At 35.1% G+C, this 19,452-nt stretch overlaps 1 protein-coding gene across 6 annotated transcripts in view; it reads right to left on the bottom strand.

Moving 5' to 3' along the window:
- Positions 1–302: 302 nt before the first annotated feature.
- Positions 303–19,452, bottom strand: part of KLHL24 (kelch like family member 24) — a 39,468-nt gene continuing 20,318 nt past the window's right edge. For all 6 annotated transcript variants that reach the window (XM_007195346.2, XM_007195343.2, XM_007195347.2 and 3 more), the window contains 5 exons: positions 16,179–16,363; positions 14,761–14,879; positions 11,209–11,397; positions 9,931–10,119; positions 303–4,738 (listed from right to left, as the gene is read on the bottom strand). In XM_007195346.2, the coding sequence (XP_007195408.1) occupies positions 4,538–4,738; positions 9,931–10,119; positions 11,209–11,397; positions 14,761–14,879; positions 16,179–16,363 (883 nt within the window). In that variant the 3' untranslated portion in view covers positions 303–4,537. The remainder of the gene's footprint in view (positions 4,739–9,930; positions 10,120–11,208; positions 11,398–14,760; positions 14,880–16,178; positions 16,364–19,452) is intronic.

Below are 19,452 nucleotides of genomic sequence, written 5' to 3'. Positions count from 1 at the left end.
CAAAACAAACAAACAAACAAAAAAAACAGTACATAAGAATGAAACAAAAATAAGTAGATTTACTTTTTTGACTTTAGATGCAGATATTGCAAATGATGTTTACAAGGGTTTAATTGACGTAAGATATATTTCTCTTAATACCTTAAAAAGCACCTTGGCATCAAACAAAAGAAGTCCCCCAATATAATAAAACTCCAAACACCCAACAACCTTTCTTAACATTTTCTTTCTGCCAAGCAACCACAAAGCTGGTGCTCATTAAAAAATTCAAGAAGGGAAATTTACTGTACAGGAAACAAGTATGAAACTTATCTAAGGTAAGCTTTATTTAGATTGAAAAAAAAGTTGAAATAGCACTAGAGAACTTAAGGCACATAAATTCAGATGCAGTTATTTTGAAAACATTAAAACAAATTCTTTTCTTTGGGACAATATATAAAATAAATTATAACTACTGGTATTCAAAACATTTTTTAATGATGATCTTTAGCACTACAAAAATTTAATATCTAAGGCAATCACACAAATGTAAAACATTCATAAAAAACATTTTTAAAAAGTCTGAAGTATGTTGAAACTGTCTCTGGAATTATCAGTTCACACTCCTGGCTCAAGCGGTTTCTGATGACTAGCATTAGATGTGACAGTAAGTATAGCTAGCTAGTCAAACCTACTGCCTTAAAGGCCAACCAAATTGCCCCATTCTGGTTTCTTGGTATGGTGAATTTATTTAACTAAAAGGAATAATGGGGTGAGGTTATGTAAACCTGGTTTTCAATATAATGCACAAGAAATTCTAAGAAAGGCCAAAATTATGTTGAGGTTAACTGGTGTCTTGAGTTTAGGAAAATAAAGGCAGTCCACAGGAAGCCTTTAAGAGACGTTATCTTATCACTTGGCACCACATAAACAGCAATCTCTTCTCTTTGAAAATACAGTCTGGAGTAGAAGATGTCTTTTCCACATATAAATCTCAAGAAACAAAAGGCACACACTGACGATTCAACCCTCTCTTTTCATGTATGGGTTCTCACAGCATTTCTTTGTTAAAAATCTATTGCCATATCCAGACAACAGGAAAAAAAAAAACAAAACGCACCTGGTTTGTACACTGACAAAAGTAGTATAATTGAACCTTTGTCTTTTCCTGAGTTTCATTTCAAAAAGGGTATGACAGTAGAGATACATAAACAATTCATATTCACTAAGAGAAAATGTTATCAGTCCACAAAACATTTTCATCTTTCTAAATATAAAAAAATGAATGTTTAACCACCGCCATGTGTGAAGCCCCTTTACCAAACTGAATTTACTCTAGAATCATGAACTGAAAGTTACTTAGATATGGCACTTTAAACACTCCAATTAGGCAAAAATGACAAGTTAATACCCTCCCTGAGTATTTACATCATTTTTTTCTTAACACCTGGTTTAAATGGAGTAAATACCTATATTTCAGTCATCTAGGGAAAAAAAAGGTTACTGAAGATACAATAGGCTACCATTTCATACCTGTGCAGTAAAGTCAGTGGGAAGATTAGAGTAGAAAAGGAAGAAGGCCTTTTTGTTGCAAAAATTAGACCACTTTATAGCTCACTCACATATAGGAACACATGAAAAATGATTAAAAGTTCATGGAGAAAAAACTGTACATTTCTGTTGACCCACAAAAAATACTTTTGAATTCCTTCCCCACTGAGGTATATCAATGGCTAGGTTTAGCAAACTTGTATCTCCCGTCAATTTGTTTTCTGATCTTGTAAAACTGTATGCATTACATAGATTCTGACTGTATATGAGACATCATACTAATATTCATCATGTACTTTCATATGTAACAAAGTATTCTAGAAATGCCCGAATTAAAAAAATATACTTCTGGAATTGAATAAGGTCAACTAATTTAACAAGGTCAACTAATTTTTACTTTATGTGCCTTTTTCTGATCATCAGAAACCGATAAAATTCTTGATGTCTGTATGTATGTGTGTAGATGAGCATACCATCTATCTACATATATACACACATGCATTGAATATATACATACATACTAACCCAAAGGCTTATACGAGCATCACCCACCAAAAGAAATCTGTCAACTATGTGATGACAGTATGAATATAATCTGACACCATTCTGGTCGATAAATCCCTTTTGATATACTAATTATACCCTAAAATTCTTTATTACTTTATCAATGCTAACATCATTATTTATCAAAAATCAGTAAAGGAAGATAAATAATTAAAGAAAATTAAAGTATCAGTTGGGTAACTTTAAAAATTGTTACTTTAATTTCATAGGATTCAAGCTAAGTTCTTGGTGGCCTACTTATGTAGTTTTAAATTATGTAGAGAAAAAAATTAAACAATATTGGCATGAGGTCCATGTTTAAACAAATTCTGTTTTATAGGATTTCATTTCAAATTTACTACAACAGACACCTGAACATTAAAAATAAATGTATAACAAAATACAAGTAAATAGTTAATACTTTTATAATAGACAAAAGTACTAAAATACAGGTTATGTTGAGAAAGTCTTCTTTGTGTGAAGTGTCTATGGATGGGCATGATCTTACAAATACACATGAAAATAACAAGTATCATTTGTATAATTCTCAGCATTTACAAAACACTTTTCTCATATACCCCAAAGAATTTCTGAACTACATAGGTTCCATTATCTACAAAAGGTATGATGCAGAAGTAGAAGTTTACTCTAAAATTAAAACAAGAATCCCAATTGTATCTACTGTCTTTCAACTAAAATGGTAGAAAACTGGTTTCTGAATTGCTTTGATAATTATCACAAAAAGGTATACATCATTTCAAATTATGATCTGAAAAATAAAAATTCCTTAAAGATTTGTTAAGTTTTTTAGAGTTTTCCTCAGAATTCAGATTCCAGCTAGGCATTAAAAGTTGATGCTGTATAGGGTTATTTGAAATCTTTGCATCATTCTAAAATGAGAAAGAAAGAGTAGTTTATCAATGTTAGGTTTTTGATTACTACCTTGGTTTTAACAGAAATCTGGTGACACTATAATCACATATTTGCATCATTTCTCCTATGGCAAGGAGTATATAATTATGATGTGAGACAACAATAGTGCCTGGGGAAGTGGAAATACAGCAGGCTACCTGAACATCCCTAAAATGTTTTAAATTATATCTGTCCACCCAGGAATATCAATAATCACTTACGCTATAGTTCCTGCCATTCCATTTGCCTTAGAAAAAGTTTTACACTCTTCTCTGAAAACCAGTAAGCTTTATAAACTGGAGTTGAAACATCTAGACAAAGGCAATTTGATGTAGAGAAGCTTAAGAATATTGATCAATATTTTACACAATGGGTACCAAATGAAAGATTTATCTTAGAAGACTGCAACTACTGCTGTTAGTTTCTTCAAATAACTAATTTTAAAAGAAATATGGACCCACTGAGACAGGTGGTCCCTGCTTTATCCTTTAAGGGCAGCTTAACAGTAGAGACTCCCAGGATTTTTAGCTGTTCACAAGAAAGTAGGATAACCAGGAAGACGTCCTCACCCAAAGCACCATAGTAATGAGGTCAAACCCTACTGGGCTAAGGAGAAAATCTGTCCCTGTTTTTCACAAGATAATATTGCAAAGTGGATTTCAACTCTTCTGCCATGTTCAAGAAAAGCCGCATCCCTTAGAGGATTTAGAGATGATATATAAATACTTTTGAGAGCCACAGTGGGTCATTTTCCCTTCAACGGTCTTAGATGATTTTTTCTTAGGAACTAACATGTAATTTTAATCTCCATTTTAGGGGCACTTGCTTTTATATCTCCTCCCCCCAAAATACCTTTAATATAAGAAAATAATTCTAAGAATGAAGTCATAATAACACAGTATTTTATGATACTCAGATTGTTGTCACTACATTTTTATCAATTACAGAAAAAAAACCCACAATAAAATTAATCAATTTGGATGTATTTTTTAGTGACAAAGATTTTTAAAACTGGTTTTTCCACCTTAGAATGATTCTAAGTATTCTAAGCATTATGAGTCAAACTAAATGAAAACCTGCCATGCAGTTTTATATATATATGTGTGTGTGTGTGTGTGTATGTACGTATGTATATATATACATACGTACATACATACACACACACACACACATATATGTGACAAAATAAGGAATATACAGTCTTGCAGATAAACATACATAAATGAAGAGACCATTCACAAATTCCTAAAAGGTATGCAGGCAGACATTATTTCCTACTCCACATAGGTTTCTTACAAATACAAAGGTACACTCTCAAAGCCCAAGCAAAGACCACTATTACCTTCAACAACAACAAATTTTTTTTCCCCAATTACAGAAAAGGCTTTATTACAGTTTGAAAGATTGATATTTTGGGGAGAAAGGCACGACAATTATTATTTTTACTTTTCTGTGCATATTGCAAAAAGGAGATATGTCAAGTTCCCACTCTGGAGTTTTTAAAACCTCTCATCTTGGATTGCTGTGGCTTCTTGGGTGAGGTATCCTGGTTTTAGAGCTTAAAGCATTTCTCATTGTATCTATGAATAGTCACACATCCATGATAGGACACTGGCCTGGGCATTGCAGCTACCCCTGTGATGATACTTGTTGCAGGATCATAACAGAGAATAGTGTCTGTGGCTTCTCCATTTTCCCGTCTTCCACCCAGGATATATATTTTACCATTACATACAGACATACCACAGTTTTCCTGTTCAACCAAATTAAAAAAAAAAAAAATTAACTGTTGACGGTAAGGGATTTGGTAGCAAACTGAAAAGTAAAATAAGACATGCTTTAACACAGTCAAAAAAGGAGACATGAAATAATAAGCTCCCTTTTGCCCAACTCCTGCTCTATGTGTGAATACTAGGTAAATTTGCATGGGTGAAGGGAGTGTTAAGATAGAATATATGTCACTAATTGGGGTCAAGATATGGGTGGTGAAGTGGGGGTGGTGGACTGAGAGAAGGGTTTTAGTTAACTTAATGGTAGTTGAACAAAAACATCCTTGAAGAGTTGCTTCTCCTCTTACAGGAAGGTCCTTCATTACAGAAAGTGGCTATTACATGATCAAGGGGTAGGAACATTATTCATTATATGGGATTACCCACAAGTTGAATGAATGAATGAGAGTTATAACCGAATTAAAGAAGCACTGTTATTAGGGGCCTTGGATGGGGCACAGAAACTCCCCAGATAACATTTTATAGTTAACTTTCCATGCAATGAGACTCTTAGCTAAATTTTACTCTTCTCTGTCAATAATACAATTACTATATAAAACAAATACTCTTGCCAAGGGTAAGAGTGATTCTTCAAAGAAAGAAATTACACTAAAATTGTCTCACTATTGCATGAATCTGGTTATGCTGCAGGTCAATTATTCTTCCATTTAAATTTCACTTTAATTCAGAAAGTTATTGCATATTATTATCCTGTTTCCACATAACCAACAATGAGATGGGTTCTACCAGTGAGTACAATAAACATTTTTACTTGATCAGATTTGCTATACATAAATTTCACTCTTGTAGAAAAAATTAAATCTTGGTGGATTTCTATAATAGAGGATAGTATCTTTGGGTCTAGAATAATTAGTGAGTATTTTAAATGCCTACATTAGAGTTTATATACACCCATATTGACTTGGGGCCCATTATCATCAGTGAATGACAAACTTTTATGTAGAATACCACCCATGAACTGTACCAATTATGTGCCAGACTATAACATTTTCCATCCAAAGCACAATGAGCTCTTTCTATAAATTCTGAAAGTTCTGAACACAATAAAAAACAACATCCTTAGTTTTCAAGTACAAGCTGGCTTGCACTACTGAACTTTACAGTCACTTTGATGATGATTCTTAAACTATATTATTATAGGATCTTGTTATTAACATCATTTCATAAATAGTGCTCAGAATTAAATGAAGCAAGCAACCTTCAGAACAGATATTCATTCATATCAGGAAATTACTTGCATAGTTTATATTTCACTCTATGAGAGTCTCAAGAGTAATGGCAGCTAGTAAGAAAAATAATTCATTAATACATGACGTTTTAATGTTATTTTTCATGCCTTAAATGAAACACAATCTTAATATTGTAAAATATACCCCTCTCCTTAATTATTATTTTTTATAATGCTTAATGCTTAAATGTTAAAATGCCAACAATAAAGAAAAAGAATCAGATTTCTTTTCAATTATTATTCTAAACTTTAATGACATTTTAAATACCTAGTCCGCTGAAGAAGGGTAAAAAAAAAATCTTCATCGGTCAGTAAAAAAAAAATATGTTCCTGATGAAAGTTAAAAAGCAAAATATGTTTAAAATAGCAAGTTGTGGAATTTAGGAATTATGCAAAGGCAAAAGGCATGGAAATGGCGAGGTAAAAACAGAGAAAAAGGCTGGGTCCATTAGGACTGGAAAAAAAAGAGCTCATTTTTTCAGTTCTTATTTGTCATTCAACATTCTAAGCATTTAAAAAACCCACAACCTTTGACTCAAATAGCTGTCTGCCATGAAATTACAGTTGATTTATCGTTTTTCATTTGATTAGTATTAAAAGGGTAGGCGGGGGCTTCCCTGGTGGCGCAGTGGTTGACAGTCTGCCTGCCAACGCAGGGGACACGGGTTTGAGCCCTGGTCTGGGAGGATCCCACATGCCGCGGAGCAACTAGGCCCGTGAGCCACAATTACTGAGCCTGCGCATCTGGAGCCTGTGCTCCGCAACAAGAGAGGCCGCGATGATGAGAGGCCCGCACACCGCGATGAAGAATGGCCCCGTCTTGCCGCAACTGGAGAAAGCCCTTGCACAGAAACGAAGACCCAACACAGCCATAAATAAATAAATAAATAAATAAACCCAAATTAAAAAAAAAAAAAAAAAGGTAGGCAGGACTTCCCTGGTGGCGCAGTGGTTAAGAATCCGCCTGCCAATGCAGGGGACACGTGTTCAAGCCCCGGTCCGGGAAGATCCCACATGCCGGGGAGCAACTAAGCCCGTGTGCCACAACTACTGAGCCCGCATGCCACAACTACTGAAGCCCGCGTGCCTAGAGCCTGTGCTCTGCAACAGGAGAAGCCACCACAATGAGAAGCCCGCACACCGCAACGAAGACTGGTCACTGCTCTCTGCAACTAGAGAAAGCCCGAGTACAGCAATGAAGACCCAATGCAGCCAAAAAAAAATTAAAAAAAAAAATTACCGAGCAGCAATCAATGCAAGATACATGAGATGAATCAGAAAACATAGTATCCTTAAGAAGACTGAATTCCAGTATAGAAATGAACATTTATAACTATAAGGAAATTTATCACTTGCATAATAGAGGTGGTAAGTATAGTGACAGATCAGAAAAACGAGATTAATTCTGAAAAGGGCAACCTCAGTTTGTTGTAACTGTGAAGTGGTTCTTGAAAGATGAGTAGAATTACAAATAGAGAAGGTAGAAAAGGCATTAAAGGCTAAGAGGACAACATGAATCAAGGCAAGAACACATACTATCTGGATAGCAAATGCAAGCAACAGATACTTAACGTAATTTGGGTAAAGGTGAAGAAAGTGAAGCTGAAAAGGCAAGCAGAGGTCAGACAACAGAAGACCTAGAATGAAGTGGGAAAACTTTTAGATTTTATTCAGTACATTTCCAGAGAAGAGACATAATTAGATTTGCTGGAAAATAACTGGTGGTAAAATGGGTTAGAAAAGCAAGACATTAGAGAAAGGAACACTACTTAGAAAATACTGTTTTAGTTTAGGTAAGAACTGATAGCTACTAAATCCCTTGCAATTTTCCAGGTTGATGGGAGTGTCTTTTGTTCTAAGGAGGGACTGCTGCTGGGCTCCTAGATGGGGGTTGGTCACCAGAGAAACCAAGCCATAATTAGAAGCTTAAGTTTCACCCCACCCTCCCTTCTCTGGAGAGGGAAGCAGGGCTGGAAACTGAATTATAACTGATCATGTCTACATGATAAAGCCTCCATAAAAATCCCCAAAGTATAGGATTTGGAGAGCTTCTAAGTTGGTAAACACATCCATGTCCCAGGAGGGTGGTGCACCTCAAATCCATGAGGACAGAAGGTTCTCTGCTTAGGACCCTTCCAGACCTGACCTTAGGTACTTCTTCATCTGGCTGTTCATCTATGTCCTTTGTAATATACTTTATCATATAACAAACCTGTAAACATAAGTGTTTTCCTGAGCAAATTACTGAACCCAAGGAGGGGGCTGTGGAAGCCTTGATTTATAGCTGATTTGTCAGAAGTACTGGTGAAAACCTGAGACTTGTGACTGGCATGTGAAGTGGTGGCAGTCTTGTGGGACTGAGTCCTTAACCTGTGGAACCTGAAGCAAATTTCAGGTCATGTCAAAACTGAATTGAATTGTAAGACACCAGCTGAAGACAGAGATTGGTTGGTGTGGGAATAAACCCACATATCTGGTGTCAGAAGTGTTGTCAGGGAGAAAGTTTTTCCATTCACTAGGTTGTTTGGAAACAGAAAAAGTAAACTTGGGGAAGAAGGTGAATTCTGTTTTAAGTCTGAAGTCTTGGAACGCCATGGAAAACATCAAATAGGCAGTCGGAAATTTGAGTCTGGAGCACAGGAGAGAGGCTTTAATGGAGAATAAGATTTGAAGTCATCAGTACTGAGCAGTAAATGTGATCACTCAGGAACGGAGTATAAACTGGAAAAAGGGCAGGGAAAAGAGGCTCAAGGAATACCCATATTTAAGGGTTGGGTAGAAAAAAACAAGAGAACATGAATGAGACTCAGGAGATTATTAGTAATGACCTTTGGGAGTACAATATCTCTAGAGTGGTATAGGTAGAGCCAGATTTCCAGCATCAGAGCCATCAAGCATTTTGATGGTGGAAGGAAAGAGGGTAGAGCCATGAAACAAAAGGCCAAGGGAAGGCCTTTATGGGGCAGCGGTAGAGGCCGTACAAGGGTACAAGTGCAGTGTGGATGAAAGAGACCCAAGTACAGCCATTTTCTTTATAACAAAAACAACAAATTACCTAGTTTCTAACTGCAGAAGGAAAGAAACCAGTTTGAGAGAATTTCTTCTCTTCTGAAATGTGCTAGAGAGAGGGATAAGAACTGGAGTAGGAGTCTCAAAAAGGTCAAGGGGAAAAAAACCCAACAGCCCAAGAGCAATACCTACTTTACCATGGGATGGTAAAAAGTAAGTTATTTCAGGGCAGGAAGTCCAAAAGGGAGGGGATACCTGTATGTGTATGGCTGATTCATTCTGTTGTGCAGTGGAGGCTAACACAACATTGTAAACCAACCATACTCCAATAAAAATTAATTTAAAAATTAAAAACAAAAGTAAGTTATTTCAATAAATTCCCTGGAAGGAGTTCAAAACAAGAATACCATATGCTTTATGTAGAGTATAAACAATTTTTGAGGGACTTCCCTGGTGGCTCAGTGGTTAAGAAACCGTCTGCCAATGCAGGGGACATGGGTTTGAGCCCTGGTCCAGGAAGATCGCACGTGACGCAGAGCAACTAAGCCCATGCGCCACAACTACTAAGCCTGCACTCTAGAGCCCGCGAGACACGACTACTAAAGCCTGCGCACCTAGAGCCCGTGCTCCACAACAAGAGAAGCCACCGCAATGAGAAGCCCGCGCACTGCAACGAAGAGTAGCCCCCGCTCTCCGCACTAGAGAAAGCCCGTGGGCAGCAACGAAGACCCGACGCAGACAAAAATAAATAAATAAATAAATAAATAAATTTATTTATTAAAAAAAAAATTTTTTTTTTTGGAAATAATCTGAGCATACATGAAACACATAAATAGTGAAGTTACTGTATATTCATACTGGTCCTGTACTTGGTCTCTCCTACATTGATTTTTCTTTTGGATTGTTTTATGTTATTACCTGTCGGCTGAATGTATTCTGTACATGCATCCAGTAATCTTCAACTGGATCATAACAGTATATTGCCTTGGTCAGTCCACCAGCAACATATATCAGGTTGTTTAAGGATACGGCTGTTATACACCTCTTGGCAATTGGGATAGCTGCACGAAGTAGCCAAGAATTGGTTTCTGGATCATAAGATTGAACCTAATAATATATAGAAGTACTTAATTAAAATTTCTCAACAAAAATGCCAATTTACGTAATAAAAAGTCTGCCAATATACAGAAACATGATTAAAAATAAAATCCCATTAATTCACAGAATTAAGGGAGGTTGGCTTGAGAGTAAAATATCTCAATTATGAAATTCTCAAAAGAAATACAAATTTATTACTATCAAGCAGAATAGAGTAACAAACAAACACAGACCGTTTCCAAGATGAATGGCTAGCAGGTTTGCTTTTTTTTCCATTAAAATTAACAGTCTTAGATTTTAACAAAATTCTGTTATATAGGATAAGTATGCCTCAACTTGAATATAATTTATTTACATGTTTAGGGAGTCCTTTCTTCAGAAGAACACCAGCGAACCTCAATTCAGTATACTTTGAATTATCACAAATTCTGAATTAATGAATTCTAAATATGTAACATTTGACATTATATTAAAATTTAATTTAGAAAAAGAATTTGTCGATCGACAAAGTTCAGTAAACTATTGCTAAATGAATTAGGCATTAGACACTTGTTTGCAGAATAAACGGGGTATTTTCTCAGATATCAGGATGGCACCTGTTCTTTTATCTCAGGAATTCAATGAACTGCAGCAGCTTTGAGCCATCCTATATTTACATTAGAGAGGTTTTCTTTTCTTTTCTTTGTTCTAAAGAATATTTTCAAAGTATGCAGAAAATGACCCAGTTGGAAGCAGTATAGTGTCTTACCCTTTGCTAATTCACTTCCCAATTGTTTTATGTGAATAATTTTTTGATTTTGTAAACTATACCAGTAAAAAGTTTTAAAATGGTTTATAGTATAACGCTGAGATCACTCTCATCTCAAAAAGACTGGATCACACTTTTAACAGAAAATTGTTGGATATATTATGATCTCACTTTAGTAACTTGAAAACTCAATGTTTTCCTCCCAAAGTATAAAGTACCAGACAATTTTTAAAAGCCCCCTCACACTAAGGGACCGAACTACCTACTTGATAGGCCTTCCATATTTCTCTTCTTGTGTATATCATTGGTAATTTCTATTAAAAAAAAAAAAGAGAGAGAGCATGGCTTACCTTATCAGAACAAGTATTATCATCAGGTCCTCCACCAATCACAAACAATTTGCCTATACAGCTAGTCACGGCAGGAGAACTCACTGCTTCCTTAAGGGGGGCAACTTCAGTCCATCGATTTGAAAAGGAATCATAACATTCTACGCTGCTAAGTCTGTTTTGCCCATCATAGCCTCCAACAACATATACCTATACGTAAAATACATGGAGAAATCTTAATTATCAAAAGTTTGAATTTTTAACTAGTTGGCTAAAGAATTAAGGGATCTCTCCCCTTTAAAAGCCCTTGGTAACTGTAATTGCAATATATTTAGCTCAGTTTCTGGACCTTTAAAAAAAATTATCATTCTCTCACCACCACCAAGGAGCCTTTTTAGACATTTTTTTCATAGTAGCCCCCTCCAATGAAATTTTTAATACCACAGATATATTGCATATCTGTTTATATATTGTATCTGTGCTTTATACACAAAACAGTATGATTTTTTTCACCAGCCCAAGAACCAACCTTCATCCCCTTAGGAGCAATATTGCTTGCATTGAGAGTTACAGGATTTAGCATAAATGCTCATACTCATGGATGGTGAAAATATTTGAGTATTATAAAGTAATAAAAGCTATGAAACTAAAGTATTAAGTAAGGATTACTAGACTGTGAGAACTTTGAAGGCAGGGCCTATCTTGTTCTTTAATTTAGTCCCTGCAGTACCTAGAAAAGTACCTGATACATTATGAACTCTAGAATGTGTATTTCAAAGGGCTTTCATGTACATTTTCTTTTCACAAATATGAGGAAGGTAGGGCAGATGAACTAATCAACAAGCCATTAATTAAATCAGTTACATGCAGAATAATCCATTAAGCATCACAAGATATACAAGAAACTTTTAACCTACCTATAGAAGCTCTCCTAAAAAAAAAAAAAAAGCTCTCCTGTTTAACATCTATAATTCTTTTAATGAACAGTCATCATCAACTCTTTTCTGCATCCATATCTAATTAACCATTAAGTTCTACCGATCGTTCTTTCACAGCATCTCTCACATCTGTCCCTTCCATTTGTTTCCCACTGCCACCATCCTCGGGGTCCATATCATTTCATACCTCTCAATCTTCTGGTCTCCACTCTTGTACTCTCTAAACCACAGATTAATCTTCCTAAAACACCTCATCAACTCTTTTTACTAGTTTAACAATGAATGCCTAAGGGTCAAGGCCAAACTCTATACATTGTCATTCAAGCGTGTCCACAAATCTATCTTTCTGTACTCTTCCAAATTTCCTAAGCAGCCAATGCTATTTCAATCTTGCATTTCTCACATTATGTTAAAATTATCTGTTGGTGGGTTTGTTCTCCCAACACCACGCAGCCCAGAGAGGTTAAGTAACTTATTCAAGGTCATGCAGCTAGAAGGGGTATGGAAACTGTGGCACAATGTAGTACTTAAAGGTACAGGCTTTGAAATCAGGAGAGGCAGGTCCATATTTAGCTCTGCCACTGCAAGTAAGACCTTGCTTGGGCAGCTTACCTATCCTCTCTGAGACTCCATCTTAATTTCCTCAATTTAAAAATGTAGACAATAATAGTACCTATCACATAATATAATTTTGAAGATTAAACTTTATTACTATTCCCCTACATGCATAAACTAAAAATATATGCTGTGAGCCTTAAGATAAAAGGCCTCTAGACTAGGAAAATCTGAGCTTTTGCCCCTGCTTTATCACTTTCTGTGCAACCTTGGGCAAATGACTCAATCTCTCTGGATTCAGTTTCTTTGTAAACTAAAGAAGTTACATTAAATATTCTAAGATGCCTTCTTGCTCTAAGATTCTATATTCCAAATCATCCTAGGTTTCCTTAACAGAGTGCATTCACAACTTTAAATAACTTTCTATGTTTGAATTCAGCCTATATTGTAATTTTTGGGATAACTGTTTTCCATGAATTGAGTACTTGCTGTATAAAGTAGGAAGGATTCCTTTTATTTCTTGATTTAGTGCTTCCAAGTTTTGGGCACCTTCAAGTCAAATATACTAATATTTGTCAAATAAATTTGTGTTCATCAATCCATATATGATATTTGAGACATCAATCTTTTTCATATGCCTCTGTATGTTCAGACTAAATCATTATAATGTTTTTAGTCAGACCTCATCTCTTTTCAACCCCTTAATTATTTTAGCTGCCCCTTTCCAGTAATATTTTGTCATCCTTGAGGTATAGCTACCAAAACTGTATATAATATAGTAAGTACTAACAAACCAGTGGTTTTAGAAAATACTCTATTAGTATTTTATTTCCATTACATCTAGCTCAAAGTCCTCATTATTTCACTGGTCTTATAGACAGCAGCAACACACTAGATCAATACCCTTAGGAATTAACTTTCAAACTACGCTTTGAGAAGCTTTGAGAAGCTCTAGTATTCTATAGTATAGAGATTTCAAGACGCTTCTGTGGGGAGATAGGGGGAGGGAATGAGAACTGATGGGGGGCTGAGTAGGAAGGGTTCCTGGCATTATCTCTGTTCCAACTAGAGCAGTTCTGCTTTCTCACTGCTGGCTCTAAAATGTCTTCAAGAGAGGGCTTAAGAGGCAGCAATCTTTTTAGAAGAGAGTACTAGGGGACCAGACAAAAATATATGTGCAATATATTCAATATCTTATGATGACCTATAATGGAATATAAGCTGCAAACAAACAAACAACACCCGTAAAACATGAATCACTATGCTGTACACTTGAACACAATATTGTAAATCATCTATACTTCAAAAAAAAATGTGCGAGCAAGTATGCTGCTTTTATTTAGATTGCTCATTAATTTGAAGTGGCTTTGGAGGAGCTGATAGAGAAAGAGGCAGGGAAGGGCTAAAGAGTCCAAGTTAGCCCTTGATACACAGCTGTATTTTTATCTGCTTTATGTAATAGCTTTTTATATTAGATTTAACTTCAAAAAAGTTACTAGTCTACTAGTGATTCAAAAATCACTAGTCTACAAGTGATTCTCAAGTTCCTAAGGACAGTGAATGGTCCAGAATCAAATTATATGTTTTTCATATTTATTAGCTGCAGCCAATAATAAGTTTGCTTTAAAATATGTTGGTGAGTTTATCTTAACACTTATTTGTTTTGTCCCTACTTGTACAAATAAAAAAGATAAAATAGTATTACTCTACATAAATATATCTTGGCCTGAATGCCAAAGTCAGTAAAAGGAAAAAGAATGCTTGGATTAGACATTGGCCCGTTTTCGTACTTGATGTAACTCCTTTATTTTCCAATGCTTCTCAGTCATTTAGACTGCATTGGTGCCTGAGAAGAGAAATGTGCTGCACTGCTACAAATTCCTAGTTGGGAGAACAAAATATCCATTCAAAAGTACAGTGTCAAATTGTTTGTATCTTCAGTTTATGTACTGAGGTTAGAAATGGAAGGAAACACAATCTGAGTCCAAAATACCCAGAGGGTGAGTAAAATCAAGGATTCATCTGTGGTATTTATTCTGGAAATGTAACAGCAATGATAATAAAAAGTGGTTTCTCTTACTTTACCAAGGAGGACAGCCATTTTGTGACGCCATCTGCCTTTATTTAGAGAAGCGACTCTGATCCAAATATTTAACTGTGAGTTATAAATCCAGACGTCACGGCCATTGATTCTTCCACCTTTAAATGCAAAACAATGTGCACACACTAACAGGTATATCACCAAGGGATCTTTGCCAAAGGCATAGATAATGAAAACACTGAGTTATTCACCCAGTCCGAGAATTTGAGGATTCAGTTCAATAAATGAAACAAGGACCCTCTTAAAACTTAAAATGGAAATGGTTCTACAGAGCAGATTTAACTTTGTCAGTTCTTATCCTGAGAAATAATAACTATATGCCCCAAATAATAAAATGTAGAGTATGAACTTACCAAACGTGTAAGACTGTTCATTTAAGAGTCAGACAACAGAAGCACCCGGACAAAAGAATTATTCTAGAAAGATTTTTAAAAATCACCAGTTCTTTAGCTATCCCAGGAAAATTAGAATGGACATTTCCCTAGTAGGGCATAACTTACAGAGATATTTCCCAACTGATCCCCTATAGCCCAATAAAAATAAAAACAAATTCACGAGTCAAAAAAAAAAAAATCACCAGTTTTTTAAAAAGCGTACCATTGTACAAAATAAACTATGCGTTGTTATATTGTTCAACATGTAGTAATACAGTAACCTGCAAAGGTGGTAAAATTATTTAACTAACAAATTAATTAACAAACTTAATTAAACTTCAGATTATAGATCCTGTAGTTATACTTTGTATATAAGTCTGTCACTTTATTGTCTGTTTGATTTTAGAGGTAACATATCACATATTATAATAAAAGTTCAAGTTAAGAATTTTAAGGAAAATCCTATTTCATAAACTTTGGGGAGAACTTCAGAAAACATGGGTGGATTAGAGATGATTAACTGAGTACTTTTCATTTTGCATACTTTACTGTGTTCCTTAAAACAAAGTAAACAGGTAAAAGTTTTAAAAATTGTACCATATTCTATATGCATTTGAGAGCATTTAAAATATGATAAGGCCTATCGTTTAGTGCAGGGAACACAGTCAATACCCTGTGATAAACCAAAATGGAAAAGAATATGAAAAAGAATTTATATATGATAACTGAATCACTTTGTTACACAGTAGATATTAACACAACATTGTAAATCAATAAAATAAATTTTAAAAATATGATATAGTTGAAGGCATTTTCTGGAGAATCTTTTGTAAATCATTCTGCATCATCTTGTGCCTGTCTTTAAGAGCAAAAAGTCATTTTCAGTTTTATTTGTTGTATAATATGATCTGCCTAAAGCGGGCATATCTACTTTCACTGTTTTCTTTTGAGACACTGTTATGGTTTAAAACGGCCAAGCTGTGATTAAATTAAAAGTAGCTACTGTAATAATTCTTTATTTACCTGAAACAAGAATGTCATTCCTTAGAGCACAGACCGCATACTCTGATTTGGTAAATTCTGGAAGCTTAGCCAAAGACTTCCACTCTCCTGTCACAGGATCATAGCACTCAGTGTATGGAAGATTAAATCCTCCAACTCGTTCACAGCCTCCAACGACAACTATCACCTCAGAATAGCCAGTTGACCTAAAATAATTATTATAAGAATGCAAAAATAATAAATTAAAATACCCTCAAGATTGTTTAAAACCCTAAAAGCATACCATTGTCATAAAGAAAGCAGAACACTATATAAAGTACATTGTTAAGTTTATTCTCTCAGTATATGCCAACTAATACAGCCTGCTAATTACTTACTTTGAGAACATTTACAAGGGATTTAGTGATATCATCTTTCCACAGAAAATTTCTATGGGTATTTTTTTTCTATGAGTTTTACCTTAAAAGTTATAAAATGGTCCAAAGATCCTACCTAATTCAATTGGAACCCTGGTAATATCAAGGATGACTTTCAAACGCAGTCTTGCAGCAATTCAGATATGCATAACCACACAAGGTAAGATAATGCACTTTTTCTAAGTGTAGGAAAATGGAGCTTTTTCATCAGATTGTTAGTTCTAAAAAAACAAATTCACAGTACAATCTAAGTACCCTTTAGAGAAGTATATGTACTTGTTCAGACACTATTTTTAAAAATAAACTTTTTTTTTTGGCTGTGCCTCATGGCTTGCGGGATCTTAGTTTCCCGACGAGGGATTGAACCTGGGCCCTAGGCAGTGAAAGCGCAGAGTCCTAACCACTGGACCGCCAGGGAATTCTCTAAAAATAATTTTTCTAAAGTTAAGTAAATTAAGGTAATCCAATTCAAAGTGTTGGGTGGTCACTAAAGATGTTAACAGAGTTTATAACAAAGAATGCTAAAGGAAAAAAGCAAGATGAAAAACTGTACAGAAGGTCTGATCAATACTATGTAAATAATGTGTCTGGAGAGAGCATACCAAAGTGCTAATGATGGTTTTCTCTGGATTGTGTGGCTTCCTCCTTTATATCAACACAAATTTTCAAAACAGTAATGAGCATGGGCTACTTTTAGAGTGGAAAAGACAACTTTTAAGAGCACTAAGGGAGGGCTTCCCTGGTGGCGCAGTGGTTGAGAATCTGCCTGTCAATGCAGGGGACATGGGTTCGAGCCCTGGTCTGGGAAGATCCCACATGCCGCGGAGCAACTGGGCCCGTGAGCCACAACTACTGAGCCTGCGTGTCTGGAGCCTGTGCTCCGCAACAAGAGAGGCCGCGATAGTGAGAGGCCCGCGCACCGCGATGAAGAGTGGCCCCCGCTTGCCGCAACTGGAGAAAGCCCTCGCACAGAAACGAAGACCCAACACAGCAAAAATAAACAAATAAATAAATTTATTAAAAAAAAAAAAAAAGCACTAAGGGAATCCAAAGTTCACGTTAATTACTGGCTTCTTTTACTTTGTAGTTTAAAAAGATACTGACAGGAAAAACTAAAAGCTTATCCAAGCCTTTTCTTTTTGTTCATAAGACTCATGGAAATGAAAAAGTCTTGTAATTGCATTTTATGACTGCTATGATATTAAGTCTCACAGAGAAAAATGCTAACAATGCGTCTTCTCTTACTTAAATGTGCAGGGAAAAAAGACAACATCAGAACACTTATTTGTAGTTTTAGAGTGATGTTTTACAATTACACTAGAAAAAAACAAAGTAAAGCAACATTGGTATGTCCCTTTAACAGAGCTGCTATATTCTAGCTACAGTTACTCACAGCTATTTCAACTAACAGTCATTCACCTAGTCCATGCCAGGCATACTTTTTCCATTGTAAAACCAGAAATATATATTGTAGAAAAGAATTTTGCTCACAGATGCAATAAAAATTACTTTTAGGAACCCAGCAAATTCTATTACCCTAACCTAGAATATAGTAAAATATTATCAGAAGGACTCAAATACTATCAATAATATTTGCTATTTTCCAAATAATTCCCAAATGAAAATATTAAAAGTAAATAGTGGATAGCACCAGACACTTAGTAGAATAACTATTGACTAATTTATCCTTCTTTCCATGGAAGTATTATTTCCTAAAATCTTACTTAAAATACTGCTAAGACAAACCCACGTGATACTCCTCAAAGTCTTATTTACTGATTGAGCAAAACAAAAATTGCTAAATACTGTCACTGGGGTTCAGTCACTCCTAATAGTTTTAATACAAAATCAAGTTAATTATTACATAGAATTTTGACAGAATTTTGTTTTATACTTTCCTTATAGCATTTTACTTGTTTTATACTTTCCCTTTGCTTGAACTTGCTTGCTTTTTCAAGACTTCTTAGCCCAGTAAACATATATTGTCTGTTTTGTACCTTGGAACAAGAAGAGAAAACAGCACAAAAAGCTAATGGCTAAAATATTTAGTCTCACTAAATAAGGGATTATTTTAGTGTCTATGTGTAATTATCTGAAAGGATCAGCAAACTAGTAGTTTTGCCTGACTGAAGGTCTTATTTGCAACCAAATGGCATTTAACTTAATTAGAGGCAAGTCTGGTGTTCTCATTAGAGACTGTTAACTCAATAAAATAGTTATTTTTATTTCTTGAGCTCAGAAAAATACTTATCTCAGGCAGGAAGATGATTGCCTTAAAGGAAATGAGTTGCTGCAGCTGATAACAGTGACTAGAATAAAAAAGTGGCCAAGATGATAGTACAGGATGAATAAAATTCTGGATACCCATGCAATCTATTTTTTAGAGTGAATGTTACCTTAGTAACCCTTTAAAATGAAAATTCTGATTTTCTGCTGTGACAAACTAACAAATATTTGCTGCTTTAGTATTACGTCTCACCATTTGTTCCTAGGAAAGTGTGACAAGCAAATTATCTTTTTTCTACATCGATAAATATTTTTTAAAAAGTCATCACACTCTTTTATCATAAACTTGAGAAAAGATCAAATTAAAAGATCACATTCTTTGATTTATGTGAAAGATAAAATAATTATAAAGCCACAGAATATTCTAAACCAAATCAGTAAAATGGATAGTAATTACCAGGTTCAGTTAAAAATCTCAAAAGGCGAAATAAAGGACTTGCTGGCTGAAATAACAGACCTACTTATTATCAATGCAAACATGCCAGAGACAGATGAACTGCCAAACTAACTTTCATCAACAAAAAGGGGTCAAAAGGTGATCCTGGCTAATAAGAAAAATAACAATATATTTAAAAAACTCAAAAGGAAATGTT

This window comes from Balaenoptera acutorostrata, chromosome 4 (assembly GCF_949987535.1).
Source record: "Balaenoptera acutorostrata chromosome 4, mBalAcu1.1, whole genome shotgun sequence".
NCBI classification, from domain to species: domain Eukaryota; kingdom Metazoa; phylum Chordata; class Mammalia; order Artiodactyla; family Balaenopteridae; genus Balaenoptera; species Balaenoptera acutorostrata.
The sequence above is the reverse complement of the archived record's forward strand: the minus strand, read 5'-3'. Positions and strand labels throughout refer to the sequence as shown.